Raw genomic sequence first — 26,288 nt, forward strand, 5'->3', positions numbered from 1 at the left:
GGCGACCAGCCCACACAGCTCTTAAATGGCAGAGCTGGCGTTCCAACCTAGGGCTGTCTATGAAATGTGTGCACGTAGCCTCTATGCAATCTGCCATTCTATCAGATTCCAGAGCACTTGATAAGTCTTCTCCCAGTTCACATTTGAGTAAGGATGGAAACATTACAGTGGTGGCTGTGGGGAAAGTCCCACCACAGTATGGCAGGGAGCCCCTAAGTCTCCCACGATCTCCAACTCTTTATACTCAAGCTTTGTATAATGCCCTCCCCTTGAGTATGGTCTGGACCTAGTGATTCACTTCTAATGGACAGAATATGGCAAAAGTGATAGGATGTCACTTCTGAGATTAGGTAACAAGGAGACCGTGTTTTCCATCTAACCTGTTCTCTTCTTCGTCTGCTCTGAGGGGAGACAGGTGCTGTGTTGTGAGCTGCCCTGTGGGGAGGCACATGTAACAAGGAACTGATGTCTCTGGCTTCCAGCCAGGGAGGAATGGAGGCTGCCAGCAGCCGCATGAGTGAGCTCAGAGGCAGATCCTCCCCCACACAAGCCTCTATGACTGAAGCTCCTGTAGCCTTGTGAGCAAGAGGCACCTGGCTAATCTGTGCCTGGATTGTTGTTTTAAGCTGTTGTGTTTGGGCTAAAGCACCCAAGAAAGAGAGAAAGCAAAGGCAGGAATCTAATCTTTTGGGTTCTGACACAACCCTCTTCTCTTGAGGTTGGAACTCCAGGGAAACCAAGAGATGGGAGAGAACACTTGACAGACTGAAGTAAAACACATGAGGAAAGAGAACCTCTGCCCTGCTCACCACATGTCTGAGTGGCATTTGTCAGCTGAGAGAGAGTTAGACATAGCATCCTAGAGTCTCCTGGGAGGCAAAGAGAGAGCCCACAGGTTCTCTGGTGTAACAGAGGAGCATGGAGATTACATGAGTTGAGAGCCTCGGAGCTGGTCCTGGGACTTCTCTGGTGAGGTGGTGGGGTGGGGGAGACTTGTGGAAGGGATGCTGCTTGGGGCCCCTCTTGGACCAGCCATCCCCTGCCTTCTTCCGGAGACTGAGTTGGCGTGTAAGAGACATCGATGTTCTAATGCTTGGCAGGTTAAGTTTATTTTGATCTTTAAAGCCCTTATTCCCTTTTCCTCCAACAACACCATTAATGGAAATATTTCTGACAAGCCTGTCATGTTGACTTACTCTAGTCACTGCTACCACATGGCTGTCACCCCTTGGCAGCTTCGTTGCTTCCACCAGGCCACTGGGACAAGCAACCCCTATTCATCCTTTTTTTCCATGTTTTGGTTGCTATCCTGACTCAGATGGAAAATGTAAGTGATGTAGAGGGGCAAGCAACAGCCATAAACAGTGAGAATGACAGAGGCGTGGGAAGGGTTGCAGGGGCAGAGAAATGGCTAGACACACCTGCACACTTGGAGATGGCCTGGTGGAGGAGGGAAAAGCCTTTCCTTACTTATCTTTGGTGAAATGGCACCTAATCTTAGTGGATGCTTCTTGCTTTTGTTCCTAAATCAACTGTTCTCGATTGGCTGTCACCATACCTGCCCTCTTCTTGTTCTGTGGTTACATTGTGTTTTCCTCTTTGTTGGACACTGAGCTTGGGTTGTAGAGCTGCTGTATATAGCTGTACAGATTGTGTACTGTAGACACCCAGGTGGTACCATTCATAGTACATGAGAATATTTGACAAGTCATCTCTCAGAAATCTTTCCATATTATTACCGCTGGATTCTCATTATTCCCACTCATTAACAAATATTTGAATATCTATTAGTGCCAGGTGTTGTCACGGGTGCTGGGGATTTGACAATGAACAAGATAAATGGTGTCTCTGCCCTCGGTACAAAAATAGAGAATGACACCATGAAGATATTAAGTAAGCTTAGGTGTTATAAAGCATAGGCTGCCTATATGGAGGTAAAGTAAAATGTTTGGGAGGTAATTTCTTATGTCCTTTAATAATACACAGAACCATAGTTTATTAACAATAGGTGTTCTGTACATAGCCAATTCTCCCCTTCTAAAACTTGAGACAGTAGACAATATGTTGTATATATACAATGGATATTTAATATAAGGTAGTATAGTTAATTTCCTAATAGCTTTTGCATTTATCCTCCTAAGGTTAAATGGTATTTTAAAGAATCTGAGTTGTTCAAAACACTGAGTGGGAATAGTTTAAATTTTTTATTATTATATAATATTGATAAAATTAAAGATACTTTTATGGGTTTGGTAGTGGCAGTGGCAGATTTCACATATTTAGTACATTCTTGACATCTGTGAGGGATATTTTCTAAGACTAGGAGAGCCCTCAAAATCACAAACCTCACTAGGGCACATAATATCCCCACACAGTGAAATAAAACTGAAAATCTAAAATATCTTTTATATCCTTAATGGGTCTTTATAAATATTTGTAGGGTTTTTTTCAGGATAAGAACCTTTATTTCTTTAGACTTCTTCATTTTCATTGCTTGCTTTTCTTTTGAGTCTTTTAAAATCAATAAGAAGTCAAAGTTTAAAAAAGAACACCATCAAAGTTGTCATATTCTTGACAATGGATAGAAAAATATACGAACATATTAAGATGTTGGTTCATGAGGCTGGCTCATTCTTGGGATAGGGACCCACTAGATACATGAAACTACAGAAGCTTTGGAAAATGAGAAATCACTATGAGTCATTAACAATTAGAGTCACTGAAAAATACTGGCACTGAGACTGTTAAACCCACAGATGTTAAAGGTCTTTGTTATCTCAATTACAGATCCATAGCAGGAGGGAAAAATGCAATCACTTGCTCATCTCTTTATTGTTATAGCAGATGTGAGATCATTTTGACAGAGAATACACATGATGTAGAATTTTCCAAGCTGAGTATTATATGAGAAACTGTCCTGAAACATCATTAATTTGATTTTTAACCTGATGCCATATTTCAGCTACTAGCATCTGTTCTGAATTTGTCACAAATTAATAAATGCTGTGAATCTTTGTTTCCTTCTCTTTAATGAGGGTTGGTAATTCCAACCTCCAAGAGCAGAGGTGAGTATAAAATGAGCCAGGGTTATGAAAAGTCTTCATAACCAGGAAAGCGACCCACAGAATCAAGGAGTTACCACTCAAGCAGGCATCACGGGTTTCCCATTACCAGTGTTGTTCCTTGCGCAGAATAAAAACACATGGGAACCACCGAATAGCTGAAACAGACATTGGGTGAAGGGTTTAACTTACTTCTTTTACAAACCACTGACAAAAGGCAGGCCCAATCCATTCTCTTGCATGAAGACCACAGTCTATCCAGACAGCTCTTTTGTAAGCTCGTGATCTCCTGCCCAGCTGAAAACAAGAGTACTCAAAGTAACCAGTGCAGGCTTTAATTTGGGGATTTACTGACCAGTATAATTTAATAAGGGTCCAGCATAATTCTTTACTATACTTGGTTTCATTAGGTAACTCATAAAAAAAAGAGAGATTCCCTGTCTGTTTCAGAGATCCAGGCTTGTTCGTGCAGAAACAATAAATTTATTGCCCTAATAACCAACTAAAGAACTAGAAAATCCACAAAGAGCATGGCAATCCTTACACAGGTTTGCTTCTCTATTTTAATATAATATGTGACCATTAGGTAAAAAGCCAATTTTTTTGCCTCTCCTCCATCCCAGGAATCAGAAATTTCCCAAGGAATAGTTTGTAAAGAATCAGCTGTTTTATAGATAGACATTTTTAAATTTTATCTCAACACAAAATGGGAAAACATGAAACAACTTGATTTGTAGAAGCAATTGACAAGTTTTTCTTTATAATTCTACTTATAACCTGGTTTTTAACCTAGTAATCAATAGGTGGTTCTTGACACTGTATCTTTAGGGAATCTTTTTCATTTATTTATTAATTCACTCAGGAAATCCTTTTCAATATCAGGCAGTACTCAGCACCAGAGATTCAAAGATGAAAGAAAGACAGGATTTATATGTTAGAGGGGAGGGCAGACATGTGAGCAATTAATCAGAATGATACGAATATGCATAAGGTACTTTGGGAACATGGTGGTGTTCTAGAACATGGGAATGTGTTTAATTTTCCTGAAAAATAAAAGTAGCCTTCTCAACAGAGGAGCCTTCTTCTTGAGCACTTGCGTACTTGAGCAAGACCGAATGAACACTTGCCTGGCAGACAAATTGGAAGAAGGCATCACAAGCTTGGAAGAGAATCTGAGCACATCCTCTATGAGGAATTGCTTCTCAGGCATGAGGAAGAAATGTCAGATGAAGCTGGACAGAGGCAGAGAACATGTGACATTCTGGGATACTATATAAAAGAGAGAGAAGGCTTCATCCTGGATCCCATGGGAGGAGTGTGTGTGGAGTGCGGCTGAGAAGAGAGCTCACACTGACAGGGGTGTAGAGATGGGTGAGAAGATGGGAGGGTAGAGGTTGGGGTCTTGGATGGACGTTCAGTACTGAGGCCATTATTGCGATAGTCTGGGGGAGAATAGATTCAGAGATGAGTGAAAACAAGAAAAGAGGTTGGTGCAGACCCAAAAGATATTTTGAAGGAAGAATTAACATTCTTGGGTGGTAGATTTAAAGCTAGTGGTTGAAATAAAGGAGAAGAATTTAGGGTGATGCTCATGTTTTCAGACTGGGAGCAGCGCAGTGCCAGTCTGAAGGGAGGTGCTTTAGTGATTTATGAGATGACAATGTTAAAGCAGGCAATGAAATGTGAATTTTAAAGCTCCAGAGCATGGACTTCATTGAATAGCAAAGTCTGGAAGAATTGTTGAAACCATAGGGTGAAGGTGCCCATCTAGAGACTGCTCGTAGATGGAGAACACATCTGAGGACAGAATCCTGGAACTGCCAGAACTTAAAGGAAGGATAAGGGATGAGGAGCCAGACAATGGGACCAGAGAGAACGGTCAGAGAGATAGGAGGAAAACCTAGTGGTCATCATTGACCTTGACAGAAGAAGGTTTAGAGGAGTGATGGAGTGCAAAGGCCAGTGAGTCAAGGTGTGAATAGGAAGTGAGAAAGTAGAGAGTCATGGTTTGAGAAGAGAGAAAGAGCTGTAGGTCTGTGATGAGAAGAGAATGCAGGGTCAGGGGCTGGGAATGACACACACCATCTTACACATATATAAATAGCTTTGCAGTGGTCTTCTTTAGTAACACCAATTCACCAATCATTTTGAAGGCTATTATTATTTTTAAGTGCATTAATAACTCAATATGTTAATATTCTCTGGGATACTCAATGGCAAAAATTCAATATGGCTTAAAAACCTAAGAGAAATTTTTTTTCTTAAATTATCAGATGATATTAAATACTAGACACTATGAGAAACCATTTCATTTCTTTTCCCCATAGATGAAAGTTAGAACAAATGTTTAGTAAGCTTTTTAGTTAATAATTTCATATTTTTACCTTTAAAACGAAAAGAGATCTTCCCTCATATGATTTTCCAATAGAGAACATGTGAATGAGGCCTGGATGAGTGTTATTCAGATGATGCATCCAATTTTGAATCTGAAAGCAAATAAATAAAAACCCTCTCAGGTTCCTGTAATTACAGAGCTTTCAGAGAACAAAAGGTAACAAGGCATAAATAGGTCTCAGAACTCAGAGAACATACATAGAATATAAAATTGAACAAAAACCAATTCTCTATTTTGAATTTCTTCAGGATTTTAAAATTACCCTTTATTTTCTGCCTCTACAAATAGTAGCATACCTCCTACTATCGTTTATCATTAATATCTTGATGGCAGGGTTTTATAGAATGTTAACCAACGTGTTCTGGGTTTCTTTTAATAATCAAAATTTATTTCTATTTCCCCCCCCATGAGGAAAATGAAAAAATTGGCTTCAGGAAAATCATCCAAACTACTTGAAAGTGTTCATTAAAGTCCAATATATTATAATTTGCCACTGAACAGGAGATGCTAAGAAAAGACATTGTTTTCTGCACTTAAAGGTATTCTGTCGAGCCATGCATGGCAGGGCAGTCTGAATAAATTTCCCAGGACTAGCAATTTGCATTGATCTTTCACATATATTTATCTGTCATCAGGAGAAGCTCTATTTGAGATGAATGAATAAGACACTTAGAAAGATGGGTGACATTTCTGACTTAAAAGCTCTACAAGGAGTAAGGAAGTCACACAAAAATGTGCCACTGTTCCATGATGTAAAAGAAAGGGTCTGTACTGAAAAAGTCAATTTTGGAAACTACCATATTTTTTTTTCTTTCTATTCTTAGGCGAATGAGTCTTTATAGATATGTATGTATATAGATGTATTTTTTGAAATTTGACTTAATTCTAGTGTATGTTAATAGCACTTCCATATGCTAACATATCTAAAACCTTTCCTTGTTGTAACATAAAATACACAGGAATAATTAGAAAGGAAAGTCATTATCAAGAGAACCAAAATTTGACTTAAGAATATAACAGACTCACATGAATTCTATGTCTGGGATTCCACTGCTCAATTCAGAGGAAGAATGGAAAAGATATGTGTGTATTCATTTATTCATTCTGTCCTCACTATCTATTTGCTACTAGGGAGAACAGTGGTGAGCAATAAATGGTGTGCCTTCAGGGAAACTGCAGCTTATTAGGGAGAAAGGCATTGATCAAATAATCATACATCTATGTGCTATGGTGCATGAAATATTCTGGGGGTGGGAGGTAGAGAGTGGAGTTCTGATCCAGTCTGGGAAAGTGAAGACAGTTGTCTTCTTGCTTATGCTGAGATTTGAAGGGTGACTAGTTGTTGTCCAGGTGGATAACAAAGGACGGGGTAGTGTGAATGAGGTTGTGTATTTTCCAGGTAGATTAAATAACAGCATGTGAATAAACCTTGCAGTGCCACAGATGAAGCTTGGTCTTTGGGAAGTCTCAGATTTGCAGAGGGTGTGGGTTAAGAATCAAGTTTCATTCTACCCTTCAACCAAGTCATTGCCCTCAGATTCTACCTTCCATCAATAACTGCATCAGGCTTTAAAGTTAAGATTGTTATAACTACAATTATAACAACATGACTTCACTCTTCTGATACACTTCCCATGTTCTTTGTAGGGGTGGGTGTGGTAAAGCAGGTCAGATTAAACTTATTTTGCTACTTTTTATATAGCAGTTAAAAGTTCAATGGAAGAGAGGACTGACCTGAGGTGCTCTGGCAATATGAAGAGCTATAGATATCCTACATATAGCCCCTGCCCCTGTCTTGGTGCTTCCCTCCCAATCCTTAGAGCTAACTGATAAAAATGCATTGTGCCCTGGCCGGTTGGTTAGAACGTCATTCTGATATGCCTAGGTTGTGTATTTGATTCTCAGTCAGGAGACATACAAGAATCAACCAATAAATGCATAAATATATAGAACAAGAAATCAGTGCTTCTCTCCCTTTCTCTCTTTCTCTAAAATCAATCAATAGAAAAATTTAAAGCATTTTCAAAAAAGCAATAAAATCTCCTTTGATAACATACTTCTTCTAAGGAGTGATAAACTTCATAATTATATTCAGAGAGGGATCTTCGGTTTCTCTGTGCTTGCAGACTGCTTCCCCTTTCCAGTGCTTTCTGAAGATCTTCTATGAGAATCCTGGATTTGAAATGACAGACATGATAAAAATTAAATGGGGATAATATAAAAGTCAAGAAATATCAAAAGGAAATAATGCATCTATGAAAAGAAGGCAGCAAAGACTGACATTTTTAGAATACCAAATGTTGGTAAATGTTCTTTTTCAGGAAATAAAAGCTGTTAAACAAATGGTATAATAAATATGAACTATAAAATTATAAGCAGATGTTCCATCATAATAATAGTAATAATAACTACCATTGATTGAGCAGCTAGAAGAACTGAATGATGGGTACAAGCGCTTATATTTATGGAGTACCTGCCAGGTGCTAGGCACTGTCCTATGTCCATGACATGCACAATCTTAGGTAATATTTTATTAGCTAAGATTGTGTGTGTAAATAAGATTGTATTGTTATTCCCATTTTATAACTGAAGAAACTGAGCCATGAAAGGGTGAAGAATTTGCCAACGTCAGTCTGCTAGTGAGTGCAGAACCACAATGTGAGCTTGAAATGTGGACTCAATTTCACGTCTTTAAGTCTAGTGTGACATTATGAGAACTGAAACAAGACGAACTCTTCCAATCTGTCGCCACATCCTCCTTTCCTGCTGTTTCTATCTGTCCCTATCCCTCTCAGTACTGAGAGACTTTTCTCATGTCATCACCCAGCACACATGACCCAAGACTTAGGAAAGGGAGAGAAGGAAAGAAGCTACGGTCCTCAACAGGACCCTGAAGGAATACAAAGAGTGAGAAAAGCGCATTTCACTGCCTGCCAGTCGGAAGAACGCCAAGAGAAGACACGCTCAGCTAACTGAAGGGTATGCATTTGGAAAGTAAAGGCAGAGGCCAGGGTGGAGGACTCCAGTGTCACCACAGTGAGTGGAACCAGCTCAGCTGTAGTCATTAGTGTTCTTGATAAGGCATCTGGGCTGCATGTAGGCTTGTCTCTCTAATACTCACCAATGTCCTTTTTTTTTTTTTATAATTTTATTTATTTATTTATTCATTTTAGAAAGGAGAGAGAGAGGGAGAGAAGAGAGAGACAGAGAGAGAGAAGGGGAAGGAGCAGGAAGCATCAACTCCCATATGTGCCTTGACCAGGCAAGCCCAGGGTTTTGAACCGGCAACCTCAGCATTTCCAGGTCAACGCTTTATCCACTGCGCCACCACAGGTCAGGCCTCACCAATGTCTTTAAGTGGAGATGACTAGCTATGAAGTAACACATTATTATAGAATACTTAAAGATGTTGATGAGGCCCTGGACAGTTGGTTCAGTGATAGAGCATTGGCCTGGCCTGTGGATGTTCTATGTTCGATCCCCAGTCAGGGCATACAGGAGAAGCAACTATCTGCTTTTCCACGCCTTTCCCCACTTCTGGCACCCCTCTCCCCACCTCCTGCAACCATGACTTGATGGTTCAAGAAAGAGAGTGAGTTTGGCTCCAGGCACTAAGGATGGCTCCAGTGGCCTCCACCTCAGGTGCTAAGAATAGCTCAGTTGCTGAGCAACAGAGCAACGGCCCCAGATGGGGTTGTCAGGAGGATCCCTGTTGGGGAACATGCGGGAGTCTGTCCCTCTGCCTCCCCTCCTCTCACTTAATAATAAAAAAGGAAAAAAGATGTTGATGAACCCCTCAGTGATTTTTCTGGGCCTGGCAGGTAGCTAAAAAGCTTTGCTTTTATATTTCATCTCCCAAAAGAACTGTTGCTTGGTGGTTTACGTGGTAAATGAACATGTAATGGCATCTTTAAATGACTTCCAAGGTTGAGCTATATAAAAGCCACTTCATTAAAAATTATATTGCATTACCTGAATATACATTTTTTGGTCTGTGAAAAGGAGATTAACTTAGGGTCATGCTGGGTGTAGGACAGCCCTTTTGATTCACTCATTTATTTACTGAGTAATTTACTCACCGTGGACAAATACTCGGAATATATCAGTGCCTTACTGCTTTTTATTTCAATTGTTGACTTTACGAATAGAGACATTAACTATTAAGATAAGGTGGGGTGATACAAAGTTGGTAAACTCACTTAGTTGCTACCTATGGTGGCTCAAAATATGAGCAGAGCATTAAATGTCAGTCTGAACATGGTCTGTGTTTGTGCTTCCTTTCTTCTGCAAGAAAAGAAGTTATAGAGGAAAGTAGGCTTGTATGGACTAAAAATACCTTCAAATATTGCCAGTGTAGGTCTGAGGAACCAAATAAACCTCTATATTGATGTCTGAACTTCCTGTGTGGTGAGAAAATGTGGGATGGTCAAGAAAGATCCAACCTGGCTTAGGGCAGTTGACTATAGACTGTCAACACTTTTTAGATAGGTTTCCCTCCCTAGTACCATCTCTGTTTCTCCTGGCTACTTTTCTATATCTCAGGAAACTAAAAAAATAAATAAATAACTGTAAATAGATTTGCCAATGCCAGCAGGTTCTATACCAAAATCTCCCTCTGAATTTTCAGTTGGAAAAGATAAAATACGGGGTTGGGGCAGGGGAGGGGCACAAAGAAAATCAGATAGAAGGTGATAGAAGACAATTTGACTTTGGGTGATGGGTAAGCAACATCAGGGGTCCCCAAACTTTTTACACAGGGGGTCAGTTCACTGTCTGACGGACCGTTGGAGGGCCGGACTATAAAAAAAACTATGAACAAATCCCTATGCACACTGCACATATCTTATTTTAAAGTAAAAAAACAAAATGGGAACAAATACAATATTTAAAATAAAGAACAAGTAAATTTAAATCAACAAACTGACCAGTATTTCAATGGGAACTATGCTCCTCTCACTGACCACCAATGAAAGAGGTGCCCCTTCTGGAAGTGTGGCGGGGGCGGATAAATGGCCTCAGGGGGCCGCATGCGGCCCGCGGGCCGAAGTTTGGGGACCCCTGAGCAACATAATCAAATGTCAAATTGACCTGGAGATGTTTCTTCTGAATCTATGTACCCTAATTAATCAATGTCACCCCATTAAAATTGTCTAAAAAAAAAAAAAGAAAAGATAAAATACATAAACGCAGGAATAGGAAAATGTTTTCAGGGTCTAACAATTTCCAGAATTTTTCCAAAATGGAGCTGTAGCATACCGCTTTTGCAATATTTCTAAAGCAGACTGACTCTCTAAGCTTAAACAAGTGCAGATAACTTGTTTCCACACAGGTAAGAGCAATCCTCACGCAGCACCAGGAAGTTTTGAAGTTCAAATGCTGACACATCTGTTTGTTTGGCTGCTTTGGATAGAACAAACATTGAAAAAGGGGTGAGAGAATTAGGAAACAAAGAGAGATACATGTAGAGGAAAGACAACATGAAGACACAAAGGAAGAAGATGGCTGTGTACAAACCAAGAAAAGGGGTGCGGGGTAGGTCACCCTCCCTCACATCTCTTAGAAGGGACCAACCCTGATGACATCTGGATTTCAGACTCTAGCCTCCAGGATCATGAGGCAACACACTTCTGTTTTTTAAGCCTGCCAGGCTGTTGCACTTTGTTATGGCAGCCCTCGCAAACTAATACAGTTCAATAACTTAGACTGTACCTTAATACAGACCCTAAGACACCAACGTGAAAATTAAAATAATTGTGATGTGGCAGGTCTAGTTCATTTTCCTCATCAAATATTTGGTTGGAAGCTAGTGGATTGGTGGGAAGGCCAGGAAATAGAGCCTTTCCACCAAACCACAAAGTGGTTTTTGTAACTGCTGTATTTACTTACATAGTTCTTTACGACTGGTTATTATCCCTACCCCAATTGTAGGCATACCTACGAAGAACTTTCTAAGTGATATCATCACTTAGCACAAAACCACCTCCTTCGAGCTTCCAGAGTGGAAGGGGACCTCAGACTTTGAAATTTCATGACTGATTTTTACAGGTATTTAATTTACAAAATAATTGAAAAATTTGATGACAGAATGAGTCATCTCACTTTTCATGTCATTAAGAGGGATTGATCACCTAGGGGCCAGATACATGGGGTTGCACTCCCCCTGCTTTAAAAATGACTATAGCTATATATTATGTATAGTTAGACAGAGTATATGATAATCTTTTGAAAATACCCCAGGCTACAATAATAAAAGACAATTAAAATGACCTCTACTGAGTAGCCCCATGGAATTTAATGGACTCTTACATGTTATAATCTTGGGACCAACAAAATGAATAATTTTGAAATAATTGTTCTCCATAAGAAGACAAGTGGTTTAAAACATTCATTTTTTAAGACTATTCTTTGTGACATACAGTGTGATATTTTATTCTCTGTTAGTTCCATATGACCTACATTTAATGGCAGAAAATAGAGATTTGTTAAAATAACTGGTATATTCTTTTCTACCAGATAATAATTAATGAATTATGTGAGCTGTTACTGAGCACCTATAAATATAATTACCAAGCTCTTTCCTGCCAGGCACTCAGAGAATCAAAGCTACAGAAATGACTAAAATGCATTCAATATGAACAATAGTTTATGCACAGCTGTGACTCTACCCTGTTCTAGAAGCACTGAAAAACCAAATAGTACTTTAATAAGCCTGCAGCTGTCTTTCTGGCAGGGAAGTATTTGTGTGGACCAGGGAGGGATGGCACTGTCACACTGCAACCCTTGGCCCAGCCTTCCACAGAGACTAAGGTCTTCACCATTAACGCCAGAGCTGTGAGCTCAGGCTTTGCCAGATCTCTGTGCCAGTTTTGGCAATACCAGAACTTGCTAAAATGTTGGTGTAGTTGAGGTTAGTGATTGACAATAATGCTTGTCAGTTCCCAGATCTTATGATTTCAAATGAAATTAATTCATTACATTTCACTTTAGATCCTGCAATCTAGTCTCATTAATTCACTACATTGCACTTTAGATCCTGCATTGAGTCTCCACTCTCCATTACTTCTTTTTTTCTTGTACCTGCTGGCATGCTTCTTCCACTGTAAATAAACTTCCTATATCCTCCAGTCTCTTCAGAGAACTCTTGCTTCTCATATTCTTGCCCCAAATCAAAATAAGACTCCCTTAAGGATGCAGATTCTTTTGTGGCTTTCTCTTCTTCCACTTCTACCTACCATGGGGCCAGAAGGGAAGGAGGTCAGCATTCTCCTGGACTCCCATTTCTGCTTCCCCCTTAATCTTCTACCTTCTAGGAAAAGCTCATCCTCCTTCTAGCGTTATACCACCCTAGTTGCTTTTCTCTAACTTCTGGATACTTCCTGATATTCCTACCCAGTAATATAGAGGTGGCATCTCTCCACCTCTAATCTTGCCATCAGCCAAGGAGAATCAAGATTGCTGTGATTCTCTGGTGATTGAGCCCACTCATTCTTGACCATATCAGCCTCAATAATCTCCACTACACTTCAGTGTATCCCCTCTATCCCCCATGGCCACCTCCTGCATCCTGTCACCAGCCATAAATATTCTAATAGCCAAAAGCCAGCATTCTGTCAAAATTTCCTTCCTTTCAGTTTGCTGTCCTCAGTCACACTATACCTGTTTTCAATATAAACATCTTTACCCCTTCCTTGATTTTTCCATTTTGTTCCATCATTCCTCCAAGACTCTCCTCCTTTCCTATGCAGATTAGACTCCATGGATGAACACTTGACTTAGAACCTCACTGGGAATTTCAACTTCCTGGCAACCTTGACCTATCTATGGTCCTGTCCAATGAAATCTCAGCTCTGTATCAGGGCAACAATCTCTCTTCTCTTCAACAACTACTTTTATTGGTTCCTATCCCAGTTTTTCTCTGGGAACACTCTTCAACCCTTGTTTCTTCATTTTCAGAAGATAATCTTGTTTCTTACTTCAGAATATTCAGCCATCAGTTATGATTTCTTTCAACTAGTCCCACATTAACTTCTTCAGTCTTAGAGGGTAAGGTTCCTTCCTTTTGTTCTAACTCCCTCCTCCATGTGTGCATTCTTTCCTGTATCATCATCACCGCCCTCCCTCAGCCTACAAACAAGCCCAAATTGCCCCTCCCCAAACAAATCCCAATCTTAAGCAGTCACAGATGCTGCATCTCTCTGTAGTCACTTCTCATTCTCTGCTTCTCCTCATTCTACCTTCTAAGAGCAGTCATCTGCTCCGCTGCTCCATGTTCTCACCTCCTGTTTACTTCTGTGTCTCCTGCTCCTGGCAATCTCATCCCCCCAAGCTACCAACACAGTTTCTATTGTCAGAACCAAAGGAAACTGGTCAATCCTTTTCTTGCTGGAGTCACTGCAGCACTTGGCATTGCAGACATTCCGAAGTATTTCATGAAGATTTAAAAAAATTATTAATTTTAGAGAGAGAGAGAGAGAGATAAAGAGAGAGAGGGAGAGAGGGAGAGAGGAGAGAGAGAGAGAGAGAGAGAGAGAGAAATGTATAGAGAGAAACAATGACTTGTCTCACTTGTTTATTCATGTATTGGGTGACTCTTGTATGAACCCTGACTGGAGATCAAACCTGCAACCTTGGGGTATTGGGATGATGCTCTAACCAATTGAGCTTCCTGGCCAGGGCTTTCCTTCCTTCTTTGACTCCTGTGACTTTCACTTACTCTATTCCTACTACTCTAATTAGTCCCTAAAAATCCCCTCAAAAAATCCCCTCAAAATATCCAAATATCCAAATCTATTTGAACCTGTCTGCTCAGTCACCCAAGCTAGAACACTTGACATTATCTTTGGCTTTTTCCTCTTGCACCTTCATTCAACCAATTGTGGAGCCCAGGTGGTTTTTCCTCTGAATGATTTTATTGAATGTTCTTCTGATCCTACCACTCTGGTTGTGATGCGGGACTCATTATCTCTCACCTGGACCATGACTGCAGTCTCACATCCTCCACTCCTGCAGCATCACCCTCAGGATAAAGTCTGAGTCCCTAACCCTGATCATTGATCTTGCCACAACCTGGCCTCCTCCACCTCTCCAGCATTTTTTCATTCTACTCTTTGATTTGCATTTTTACACTAATAATACTGAACTAATAATACATCAGTTTTCTGCACATATACTAGTTTCTTTCTCTCTTTGCTTGGATTGTCCCCTCTACTTGCAAAGCCCTGAGTCTTATCCTTTGCCTAACTGAACAGTCTATAGAAAGCTTCCTCTGTTCCTGCCTTCCCATCCACCTTCTAGGCATTGCTAGGCTGCTCTTCTCTTTTTCCACAGAAAAAAAACTTCTGTGTTTATACCAATCACTTAGTGATTGATGATGGTGAGATAGTATGTCAGTGTGGTTCCTCTCTTCTCTCCCATTACATTAACAGCTGAAATATAATTGTTATATTCAAGCTGGTTTTCCCAATCTGATAAACAGTACCTGAAACATTGTCATTGGCATCACTAAGTAACCTGAATACAGCTATCATTCAGTTCAACTTAGTATACATGAACTAAGCAATGAAAAAAAATGCTTACTTGTATGGTATGTTGGTTTCCTGTAAGAAGGCTAACAAGGCTCCGGAACCATTTTGGGGAATATGGACATCAGTAACTGTTCCCTCTGCGACATAGGAGATACTGCTGGGCTGCCACAGGTCCACCTGTAGTGCAGGAACCAACCTATAATTCATATTCAGTGTAGATGGGGAAAGATCCGTGGCACATGTCAAGCAAGTTATCTTGTTTGCAATCAGTAACATCAAACACATTTTGGAGTTAGACTCAATGCTTGCATCATTAGAGTAAAACTCCTATTTGATTTTGAATTTGCCCTCCAAATGATATCCATATAAAATTTGATCATAATTTATAATAAAAGCCAACACATTAAAGCTACAAGATAAAGATAACATAATATAGTCCTAAGTATGACTTTGATATTGTTTATAACTATTTATTGCATATTTGAATAATAATGAGAAAAATGTAGACATTACTCTTTGTCCTACTATACAAGCAAATTGTGGTACTTGTATTGTGGACAATGTTTTGTAACTTCAAATGGAACATTCTTCAGGTGCCTCCTCCTTCCCCAACATGTCTTTCATCAATTCCTACCAGGTTTTCACATGTGAATAGATACATCCCTTTCTCAAGGAGGAATCGTCAACTAGGGTAGGTCTCTTTGTCATAGTTCTTAGAACACCTTATGCTTTCCTTATATAACTTCCTCTTACCAGAATGTAAGCTTTATGTGGGCAAAGGATTTGCCCATTTGGTTACCACCTCATTCTAAGTTCCTACAATGGTGCTTTGTGCATATTAGCAACTCAGTTGTTACCTATTGCATGCATGTAGACCACATTTAATAATTCACTATATGTTTACCATGTGTTCTGTGTTCTGCAGGGAAGCAAAAGCCATGTCTGTGTGGCTTACTACAGTGTCCCTACTGTTTTGTCTAGTGCTCTGTCCCCAGTAGGAGCTCCACAGTCATTAAAAGAATGACTGTAAATTTGCAAACAAAACCTCCAATAAGGGGCTAATATTTAAAAAATATAAAGAATTCATGTACCTCAAAAAAACAAAACAAAACAATAACAACAGAACAAACAACCCAATTTAAAAGTGGGAAGAGGACCTGACCAGGCATGTTTCCCCAAAATAATACAGATGGCCAACAGATATATGAAAAGATGTACAATTATAAGGGAAATGCAAACCGCCCTGGCCGGTTGGCTCAGTGGTAGAGTGTCGGCCCGGTGTGCAGGAGTCCCGGGTTCGATTCCCGGCCAGGGCACACAGGAGAAGCGCCCATCTGCTTCTCCACCCCTCCCCCTCTCCTTCCTCTCTGTCTCTCTCTTCCCCTCCCGCAGCCAAGGCTCCATTGGAGCAAAGTTGGCCCAGGCGCTGAGGATGGCTCCATGGCCTCTGCCTCAGGTGCTAGAATGGCTCTGGTTGCAACAGAGCAATGCCCCAGATGGGCGGAGCATCGCCCCCTGGTGCGCATGCCGGGTGGATCCCGGTTGGGTGCATGCGGGAGTCTGTCTGACTGCCTGCCTGTTTCCAACTTCAGAAAAATACAAAAAAATAAAATAAGGGAAATGCAAACCAAAACTGCAATACAGTACCACTTCATATCTGGTAGAATGGCTATTATCAATAGATAAGAGACAACAAATGTTGGAGAGCATGTGGATAAAAGGGGACCCTGTATATTGCTGGTGCACATGTAAATTGGGACAGCTACTATGGAGGTTCCTCAGAAAGTTAAGCATAGAGTCACCATATGACCCAGTAATCCCTCTCCTGGGTATCAACTCAAAAAATGTGAAAACAGTTATTTGTAAAGATGTATGTACCCCTATGTTCATTGACTCATTATTTTACAATAGCCAAGACATGGAAACAATCTAAGTGTCCTCTGATGGATGGCACATATATACAATAGAATATTCCTCAGTCATAAAGGATGAAATATTACATTGCACGATGACATGGATGATCTTGAGAGCATCATGCTAAGCAAAATAAATCAGATGGAAAAGGACAAGAACCATATGATTTCACTTGTCTGTGATATAAAACAAAAAGCCACAAATGAACAAACAAAACAAACTCATAGGCACAAACAACAGTATAGTGGTTACCAGAGAGCCAGATGGGTGGGAGGAGAGTAAAAGGGGTAAAAAATATAGTAACAAAAGGAGACTAGAGTTTGGGTGGTGAGGATGCAATTCAATATACAGATGACATATAAAACTATATACCTGAAACTCATGTAATGTTATTAACTGATGTTATCCCAATACATTTAATTTAAAAGAAAAGAAGGAATGACTGAATTCAGCTGGGGGGGGGGGGGAGGAGAGCCTTTTCTTCTGCATGAGCCTAGAACTACATTTTCATTAGGTGCAGTTTGTCTGTCTTCTCTCTGCTTTGGGACTTTCTCTTCCTGCATTTCCAGTGTTGGTTTGTTGCTAAGTTTTCATCAGATAAGGTTGAGTTTATCTTCACTTAGGTATCAGTGCCTGCATTCAGCTAAGAACTCTATATTCAGCTATGAGCTCTATAAGACTGAAAATACTTGTGACTCAAGGGAAAATGCACCTTTAGTAGTGTAATTTAATCTGGAACAGGGTAGAGAGGCATTATATTTTCGGGACAAGGAATCTATCTGTTTTCTTTCAAGCAGCTGACTCCTCCAGTAACCTGCAAGGGCAAATCTGACTCAGCTAACATCTTCGTCCAACAATCATAGAGAAACAGAAGTGTGGGGCTGGAAGGGATGCTGAGAGATCACTGTTCCATCTGTCAGCCCTTGAGCAAGGAGACATCTAGGACTCAATTAAACTGTCCCCAAAAGATGCAACTAAACCACACCTTTTAGTCTCCAAAAGAGGAGAGTTGAAAACATACTATTTTAACTAATATCCACATTTAACAAGATAGCAGACATTTGTCTTAACTTCTTATATTGCAATACAGTTTCATTTTTTTTTCTTTTTCCATCCATTCCTCAGTGAGTGATAGCTGGTTTCTTGCCTTTATGAGATAAAACATGTTGGTATCTTTTCACTTTTCTTTATATGTTAGATTTTCTAATCCTTTAATCATCTTTGGGACATGCCACATTTTTTTTTCTGACTGTGTTGGTTTTTATTTTCATATGACTAATTAAAATTTTTTTCCATTGATGAGAGAGAGAAAGATAGAGAGAGAGAGAGAGAGGGAGAGGAATGGGGGGGGAGAAGCATCAACTTGTTTCATTTAGTTGTTCCATTTAGTTGTGTACTCATTGATTGCTTCTCATATGTGCTCTGACTGGGGGTTGAACTTGTGACCTATGTTGCTCCCAGTCAATAATTTATTCCCTGAACAACCCAGCCAGGGCCAAAAACATTTTTTTGATTACAGTTGACATTCAATATTATATTAGTTTCCGGTGTACAACATAGTGATTAGACACTCATATTCCTGGTGAAGTGATCATCCCAATAAGTCTGGTACCCATCTGACACCATGCATAGTTATTACAGTATTATGGACTATATTCCCTGTGCAGTACTTTATATCCCTGTGACTTTTTTTTATAGCAACTGGCAATATGTACTTCTTAATCCCTTTCCCTTTTTATCCATCCAATCCCTCTCCCATCCGGCAACTGTCAGTTTATTCTACAAGCATCTTTTCGATATTAAGGTTTGCTGCCATCCCTGAATGCCGGGGGAGATGAGATAGTGCCGTGTGCATAGGACAAAGAGCCACAGGAGCCTGACTTACTAGGAATAACCACTCTGGAGATGAGTCTGGAAGTGTTGTTTTCTGGAGTACATGCTAAAATAAGAATCCTCACCCCCACAGAAAAGAGTATCCTCTCCATTCCAAAGCTACATGAAGTACCCGCCCTGCAACATGACCTGGGGAAGGCCTTCTGGAAACTAGCACATCATTACAAAGTAGCTGGTCTAAGGGAAACCCACAAAAAAGAATTTTCAAAATCAGGGATGGTATTTTATAATAATAAAAAAGAAAAAAAAAAGAAGGAAAGTAAATTATGAAATTAGGAGAGCAAATTAAAATGAATTATCACCTTTTCCCTACTAATATTTTAGGCAAAGGCTGCCTAAACATGGATAAGTAACATGGATATTTCAGTCTGGGTGGCAGGCACATACATGCCTCTGTCTTGGGTCAGGACACAGTAATAGTCATGTGAGATTTGAAAAGTACCACCTGCCTTAACAAACATTTCTAATCTTTTCTATAACATCTTAAGATAGGAGTTAATTGTCAATTTATGAATGGGAAGACTCAGGTTCCTAAAGAGCAAGTCCCTTTTCTAAAGATGATCAGCTACAAAATGGTGACACAGGGTATGCCTAACTCAGCTGCCCATAACTCGCTGACTGGGTAAGTGTCTCAGGATCTTCAGAGAATATTTCAGAAGAACAAGTAACTTCTAACTTCCTTCCTTAGTGTTTGAAGGGTCAGTTGATGGATTTCATACTCTGGTCTTTCCTGTCAGGGCTTATTTGCCCTATAAATCAATATGCAGGTATTTTAAAGTTCCAATCGGCCCACTGGGGGCAGGTTACCATCAGTCATTTCCATGTGGCATAAGCACATCTGGATGAAGCTGTAGTCTCTGGGTGACCCTGCATTATGATGACAACAAAGCATCACCAACGCTTGTCAGTCTAAGGCTGTTTGCCAGCTACCACAGGTCTCTGCTGCAAATAGCCATCCGGTTCCAAGGAGAGGATGCTCCTTTATGGAACTTTCTGGACTTGGAACCAGGGGTTGCTCCCATGCGTTCCTTTCCTGTGATTACCTATCACATACAGTCAGATCTGTTCAGAGGGGGAGACAGTTCAATGTAATGGCAGAGAGTATGGATTTTGTAACCCAATGACCCTGAGCTGAATGCTTGCTCTGGCAGCATCGGCTCTGTGACATTAGGGGAGATTTTTAACATTTCTAAGACTCAGTTTCTTTATCTGTCCTATGAAGATAATTTAAAAACCTACCCGCAGGCTCTTCTGTGGGATTAACTGGAATAATAGAAGTTAAACACATATCAGCATTTGGCACACAGTGAGAGTGAAACAAATATTAGCTGTTAATATTTTTGGAAAGCATATAAAAAGGAAAGCCGGAAGCAGTAAAGATAAAGTTATACTTTACGTGTTTCTGGTTAAGATGAAGAATACAGTAAACACCTACAGATGGCTTTAAGGAGGGTGGTGGAGCAATAACTGAACCATGGCTCTTCTGCTTCTTGTCCTGTGCTCATTTACTGGCCTGATCTAGCCTCCGTGAAGCGCCCACTTGTCTTTTACGCCCAAGGCTGATTATACATCGTGTTTAGGTGTCACGAGAAGGGTGATTAGTGTCCTCCAGCAGCTTCAGAGTGAGTCCCGTATGTGGATATGGAAAGATGTCTGAGACGTTCTTTCCACTTGGTAACAGATGGCCTGCCTCCCAGCTGCCCAAAGTAATACAGAAACATGGGAGAGGACAGTCCTGCTCTATATTTACTCTTATGTTTTTATTGGTTTGGAAAAGTCTTAGGCAGTAAGTTTTCTGAGTAAGAAAACTTGATATTAAGTATGTTGCCAACTAGTGCTGATTAAATTCACAATCATATTAATCAACATGTTAGCACACACACAATTTTAATGCACTGAAAAGTACCCACTCTTATTTACTCTTAAAATTGTCTTTTTGGTCTGAACCCATTTAACCTTCTTGAATCTTCTTTTGGAATCGCTGTCTATAAACTGTTGGGAGGCTTCTCTGACTGCCAAGTTTAGGTCGAGGACCTTTGTTATCTCCTTTCATAAAACCTTAGTTATGTCTTACTTGTATAGTTAATTGTCTTATTGCTTTCCTAGGGCTGCCATAACAAATTGCAATAAACTAGATGGTTTAAAATGAGACAGACTTCTTTTGGTTTTAAGTTCTGGAGGCCTGAAGTTCAAACTTCAAGAGTTAGCAGGGCTGTACTGTGTCTGAAGGCTGTAGGGGAGGATCCTTCCTGGGTCTTCCAGCTTCTGGTTGCTTCAGGCACTCCTTGGCTGGTGGCCACATCACTCTAACCTCTGCTTTTGTCTTTCCATGAGCTTCTCCTGTTTATCTGTGTCTTCTTTTCTTGTCTATTCTATGGATACTTATCATTGGGTTTAGGGCCCATCTGGGTAATCCAGAATGATCTCAGCTTGAAATCCTAAAGTACATTTGAAAATACTTTTTCTAAATTAGGTCTCATTCATAGGTTCCAAGACTTAGGGCATAAACATACATTTTTTGGAGACCACGATTAAACTCATTAATATTGCCATATATATTTTTTAGCGAGAGAGAGAAACAGAGAGAGAGAGAGAGAGAGAGAGACCAAAAGAGGGACAGATAGACAGGAAGGGAGAGAGGTGAGAATTCTTTGTGTGGCACCTTAGTTGTTCATTGATTGCTTTCTCATATGTGCCTTGACCAGGGGGCTCCAGCCAAGCCAGTGATCTCTTGCTCAAGCCAGCGACCTTGGGCTTCAAGCCAGTGACCTTTGGGCTCAAGCCAGCGACCATGGGGTCATGTCTATGATCCCATGCTCAAGCCAATGATCCTGCTTTCAAGCTGGTGAGTCTGTACTCAAGCCAGATGAGCCCATGCTCAAGCCAGCGACCTTGGAGTTTCAAACCTAGGCCAATGCTCTATCCACCGCACTACTGCCTGGTAAGGCTAATATCATCATATTAATAATTGTTTTCCCCATTATCTCTACAACAGAAGAAACTAGAATTCTTCCCCCCACCCTTATCTTCTTTATGTTACCAGTTCTTAGAACATGCATGGTACATGCTGGGCACTAAATATTTTATAGAAGGGACACATGAAACAGCACAGTTATCTCTTTCCACTTTCTTCAAATAAGTATCCTCTCGAAGATTGCTGCAGAGCATATTTAGGTTCCTAATTCTAGCTTATCTTACCAAGAAATTGCTAAGGTAGTTCACTAACATTTTATCCACTCATCCTACTTCTCAGCTCACAAATTCTTAATTTTGAATTTATTATATTTAAGTATAATCCTGCTTCTCAGGTCACAGGTTCTGCATCCTCTTCCGATGACTGTAGTGGTCACCTTAGCTACACAGGTAAAGAAATGCTTATTTTTCACTGTAGCTTGTCCTTGCTCTACTTCTTATGACTTGTCAACATTTCAAATAATCAGTGGGCTGCTGGAAGGGAAACTTAGCCAGAGAACATGGTCTCCTATAAACCAAAGGCATTTGATAAGCTGTTAAATTCCTGGGGCCAGTTTCCCCTAGCCCTGTCTTCTCTTTCCAAGGAGCATTTTGTAAGTTAACACTTCCCTAAAGCCCAGCCCCAACAGAGTCAATAAAAGGCTCCAGAAATTTAGGCAATTTAATTTCCCATTGTTTCACCATTAAAAAAATGAAAATATATTAACTAACAACTAAGTAGTGATTAAAATAAGTTAATAACTAGTTAGCCATTAAAATAATAAAAAATAGTGGAGGCACTCATATTTCAGGCTGGGACCTACTCCTAATGTAGAGCTCTCCTTCCCCCTTTTGCCAACTTGTATTATGAATTTACCTTTGCCACCCAGCTTAGTGTATCCCAAGGTTCTCTTTACCATGCCAGAGTCGCAGAGCTCCAGGGAAAAGCAATCTGGTTTCATCTCTCCAGGCAGAGGAGAACAGAAGCTCCATATCCATGCATGCTGCAAATGGCTTTTCCAGTCTACCTGAATCATTACCAGCTAGAAGCAGCTGTCATTGGGACTTGGACATGAGCTGCAAAATATAGAATGGTGACAACAATTCCAGTGCCATGCAGACTTTTCCTGTGTGGACTTTTCCTGGACTCCTGCTCCCTGTGACAGCTCCTAACAGACTGAACTGTGGTTGGGTTGCATTTTTCAGGGATTTGGCATGGTGATGGGGCCAACTTGGACTTGGTGAACATGTTAAGGACACTACTCTTTTATGGATTATTGCTGTATTGGCCAAGAGTTTGCTTAAAGGCTTTTAATCACTGTAAAAAAAATAGAAGACTGGATAAAGAAGATGGGGCACATATACACCATGGTATACTATTCAGCTAGAAGAAATGATGACATCGGATCACTTACAGCAGAATGGTGGAATCTTGATAACATTATGCGGAGTGAAATAAACGAATCAGAAAAAAACAAGAACTGCAGGATTCCATACATTGATGGGACATAAAAGCGAGACTAAGAGACATGGACAGGAGTGTGGTGGTTACAGGGGGTAGGGGGAGGGAAGGAGGGAGAGGGGGGAGGGAAGGGGGAGGGGTACCAAAAAAACTGGATAGAGGGTGACAGAGGACGATCTCTCTTTTGGTGATGGGTATGCAGCAGAACTGAATGACAAGATAAACTGGAAATGTTTTCTTTGAATATATGTACCCTGATTTATTGATGTCACCCCATTAAAATAAAAATTTATTTATAAAAAAAATAATGGAGGCCCCATATCAGAATAAAATTAAATCAATCCAAATGAAAACATTGCTTATATATTTTAATATAATAGCAATTAATGCTACCAACCTGAGTATAGTCATCAGAAAAATGTTATTTCTACAACATGAGGTAAAGGAAAGCCCTGGAAAAGATTTGCTTTGGTGCCCAAGTTTTTCCTCTAATTCTCTTTAAGGCTGATTGTAATAATTGGATAGCTAGTCTCATTTATCAAAACAAAGCAAACATATTGGAAAAGGGAAAAGTCTTAACATCTTCCTACACTAACAATAAGTACATTCACTAATTTGGAAGGATTGTTGAAGCCTATTAGTGACAGGCTCAGAACATATAGATTGTTAAAAAAAAAGTTTCGTTTATTAGATTGGTGCAACAATGGGTAATCTCAGTTCGAGGGTGTAAGAAAGAACCTGTGTGATTAGGGTTCATGCTAGGTGATTTTGTGAAGGAGTTAAGGAAGTGGGAGTGAATGCTATCCTAAAAAGGGGCAATTCTGTCATTGGCTAGCTTAATAATTTTATCCAAAAATTGGGGGAAATAACTTGGGGCTATAGCTATAATCGGTAAAGAAGCTGCTGTCACTATATCAGCCAAAAAAGGGGGTGTTTGGTCATTCTTCTGGTTTTGACAATGTCCTTTTCTGGTCTGTGTTTAGCTATGATCACTGCGGTCTTATTTTTTCATTTTATTTCATGACGGACACAGCATGTTCTTGTCTAAAGTTGGCACTCTGTGAAATGGCTTGTATTCACCAAGACAACACCAAGTCTAGTAGTGTGAGTCAGATCTGGGTGGCAAAGAGATCTTTTCCCCTTTTCAGGGTAAACACTGTTCAACCTAGGTCATGTGGTAACTAATGGTATGCTACATGAAGGCTGGGAACTCTCAGCATTATTGGTCAGGGTGACTCAGAGGTGATTTGGTGGCTAGGGAGTTTGGGGTTATGGGATGAGGCATGCAGAGCTGTGTTGGTCCACCCAGGAGAAACTGGGAAGTCCAGGACATCTACCTCTGCCACCCTGCATCTGTCTGTAGCACCTACATACCACCACCTCTTTCATATAAAAGAGTCAATACTACCTTAATTCTTGCCCTCTAGAGGAAACTTTGAAGACTTATAAAAAAACTAAGGAAAGGTTCCTGGCTCCTATGCCAGAGGCACTGAAACTCAGCAGCCATGCAGGAAACTTATTAGATTAGAAAAGTAATATTTCACAATATTTTGCTAGCTTAAAATAATTCTATACCAGAGAATTGAGTTAGCATTTTTAGCCTTCAGCTTTGCAGAATGGTTAGAAATAATCAGAAATCACCTGCTGCAACACCTGGCTATTCATTAGGAAGTATATTTGAAGGCAAGAGCCCCTGGGCTGCATTCCATAAAGTAATAAGAGATTTCCCTCCATGCTCTTTGGATGGTTTATGGTTTTAACATTGATGGCTTCTCCATGATATTTGATTGCTACATTCAGAAGTATTTCATTTGGTATTTTAACAACAGCATGCTAGTGCATTTACATTATAAAATTCTGGCTCTTTTCTGAGGTTTGATACTCAATGAAAAGCACTTCAGATTTTGTTATTCATTTTCTTTGCAGAAGCTGGCTCAAGAACTTGACTATGTATTATCCAAAGAAATCAAACAAAATGTCTTTGGTATAGTGAAAAAAATCCACAACTTAGGATATAAAAGAAACGGCTTCTTTCTGGTTATTTCTAAATTTTGATGTCACATTTCAGAGCCTTAATTTTCTTAATTACAATAAGTATTTAAACTACATGATTTCTAAATACCCCTTAAACTACAATTCTGTGAAACTCAAAGTCTCTTTCTGAGTTTAGAAGCTTACATTTCCCTAAGAAAACCTTTGTCAAATTTACCCATATTTTCTTCTTACCCTGAAAGTAGAAAACAGACCCTCTCAACAATTTAGTACTAGAATCACCTTTCACACACTTATATATAGATCAGTGTTGAATATAAAAGCAAATTAATGGCTCACTTTTTATGTATTTTCAGACCCTTTGCTGAAAGCATTTTTCCAAAACATCTGAGAAGATGAAATGGAAATTAGCACATTATTTTCCTCCACATTAATTGCCACCTGATGGTAAAGACCAGTGACGAATCCTTCAACTGGAGGGCTAGATCATCAACCTTTGACCAGCCTGCAGGCTCTGGAGGTTGTTCTGCCTCTCAGTTGTTTGTTAGAACAGGCTGATTTCCAACAGACAAAGCTACAGTAACAGCCCTGCACCTATTTGTTGTTTACTGAGCACTGGCTGAGCCTCAGCCATTGAGCTGCAGGCTGAGGATGCAATGATTAGTATGACACAGCTTTCCTCTCAAGGACTAAGCAGACATTACATGCTTAGCGAGAGACACCTGCAGACTGTTCTATTACATTTTGGGAGGTAGTTTGGGGCACCTTCCCAGGAGAGGTGTTGCTTGTGCACAACATTGGATGATGAGCCTGGCAAAGGTGAAGGCAAGAGGCATCAGTCAGAGGCTCTCATGCAAGGTGGGTTGGATCAGGGAGAGAAGAGAGGAGAAAGGAGAGAGAAGGACAATGTTGAAGTCTACGTGAGCCCTGTAATCCTGGAATATGATGGTTACACTGCTCCTCTGTGTTCTAGATATGGCTTCCTGCAAGGAACCACCCTCTCCAGAATGACTTAAGACTCATGGATTCCACTCCTGTTTATCTATGGCAAGCCCATACATAGTCCCTCATATTTCATTTTTTGCCTCATAAAT

At 40.1% G+C, this 26,288-nt stretch overlaps 1 protein-coding gene across 1 annotated transcript in view; it reads right to left on the minus strand.

Annotated features, from left to right (window-relative positions):
• Positions 1-26,288, minus strand: part of CPA6 (carboxypeptidase A6) — a 312,294-nt gene that overhangs the window by 96,183 nt on the left and 189,823 nt on the right. The window contains exons 3-6 of the mRNA XM_066266272.1: positions 15,034-15,158; positions 7,515-7,629; positions 5,447-5,548; positions 3,255-3,359 (exon numbers count right to left, since the gene is read on the minus strand). Coding sequence (XP_066122369.1) covers positions 3,255-3,359; positions 5,447-5,548; positions 7,515-7,629; positions 15,034-15,158 — 447 coding nt within the window. The remainder of the gene's footprint in view (positions 1-3,254; positions 3,360-5,446; positions 5,549-7,514; positions 7,630-15,033; positions 15,159-26,288) is intronic.

The sequence above is a fragment of the Saccopteryx bilineata genome, chromosome 3, assembly GCF_036850765.1.
Source record: "Saccopteryx bilineata isolate mSacBil1 chromosome 3, mSacBil1_pri_phased_curated, whole genome shotgun sequence".
NCBI lineage: Eukaryota > Metazoa > Chordata > Mammalia > Chiroptera > Emballonuridae > Saccopteryx > Saccopteryx bilineata.